Source organism: Gavialis gangeticus, unplaced genomic scaffold, assembly GCF_001723915.1.
Source record: "Gavialis gangeticus isolate Ggan-Ray unplaced genomic scaffold, GavGan_comp1, whole genome shotgun sequence".
NCBI classification, from domain to species: Eukaryota; Metazoa; Chordata; order Crocodylia; family Gavialidae; genus Gavialis; species Gavialis gangeticus.
Window position 1 is genome coordinate 83002886 of NW_017729022.1, and position 1409 is coordinate 83004294.

General features: G+C 50.2%; 1 protein-coding gene across 1 annotated transcript in view; it reads right to left on the minus strand.

Moving 5' to 3' along the window:
- The window catches only part of LOC109296213 (sodium- and chloride-dependent GABA transporter 1-like), a 43916-nt gene that overhangs the window by 27968 nt on the left and 14539 nt on the right, over positions 1–1409 (minus strand). The window contains exon 4 of the mRNA XM_019515503.1: positions 321–430. Within this exon, the coding sequence (XP_019371048.1) occupies positions 321–430 (110 nt within the window). The remainder of the gene's footprint in view (positions 1–320; positions 431–1409) is intronic.

Here is a 1409-nt window from a genome sequence, read left to right on the forward strand (position 1 = left end):
AGGGTGACAGGCAAAGGGCACAAAGGGGGTAAAGGAGCAAGCCCAGACATGGGCAGGGAGTGCAAAGGCCTTAAGTGTTCTAAGACACAGAAAGAGGATGAAAGAAGGAGGACGGATGGAGGAAGTCTTTGATCCCCCCTGCTCTGTCTGAACATCTGACTACATGCGAGTCTGCCATTTAGAAAGAGCATCTCCCATGGGGCACCCTCTCCATATGGCCTGCTGAATAAATCCATGCTGTTGACAGAGACTTTCAAAGCAGCACCAAAAGACAGAACAGCCACTGCAATGGTAAAACCTGACATAGGCTGCAGACGTACTCCCAGAACTCAGTCACAGCACTGGTCAGATTGGTGGTATCGTTGAGCGAGTAGTTGGAAAAGCACTGATTTGTGTTCCAGGCATTGCCACAGCTTTGCCATGGGAGGTCCTAAAGGGAAGAGGAAGGTGAGGGTAAAACCAGGGTAGCAATATTTAACTCTGCTCTCAAAACACTCTTCATAGCCCTCTCATCACTGAATACGTATTTGCTTGTTAAACCTCTACCACCTCCATTTGTACTAATTAACAAATGAATGAAGGAAGGAATTAAAATGTCAGACTCTAAGAGCAGAGGACTCTCTGTGGGCTTTGAGAAGGGAATGTGAGGTCATGTTCTCAGGAGGGGAGAGGGGCTGTGGAAGCATAAGCCTGGGTGGACAGAGAAACTAGGAAAAGAGACCAGATGGGTGCTGGAGCATCAGGCGGTGCCTGAGGGGTGTGGGCACATGGAAACATAGGAATAAACAGGTGGAAGAGACTACAAAAACAGGAGAACATGCCAGAAAGCATCTGCAGAAATGTAAAGATGTGCCAATGTGTAGGCAGTTAGTCGGGTAGGGGGGCTATTGAACATGAGGATGGCAGGGGGAGCACAGTGGAAGGTTGCAGGAAATGTCAGGTCAAGCTTGCTCAGGTATGTCTACACATGCTTGAAAGGTGTTATGGGGGTAAGCATCTCCCAAATGTAGGGTGGACATATCCAGGGTGCCAAATAAGGTCTTGGCCATACATCCATTTGTAGTGCTACAAAGTGCTGTAGGGTGCTATGGGAGTAAGCACTTATTCAAAACCTCAAAGCCATGCTGTACAACCAGGACAGGACTTTTGCTCCCTCTGATTCCAGGCCAGAGAGATTGCCTCTAGCTGATGCCACCACCAGCTCAGGGAAAGGGCCAAGGGAAAGACATGATGTCCTCACTCCCCACCAAATTTGTGGGCAATAAGGGCTTTGCTTGACGACTGCACCTGCCAGGACTGGGTCCTGCCCCCATAGCAGCAGCTGTCAAAGATAGGCTCTAGCCATCAATGGGGGTGGCAGAGCTGCTCTTCTTGCCCCCTCCAGCTCCCTGTTGGTGGGGGGGGGGGGG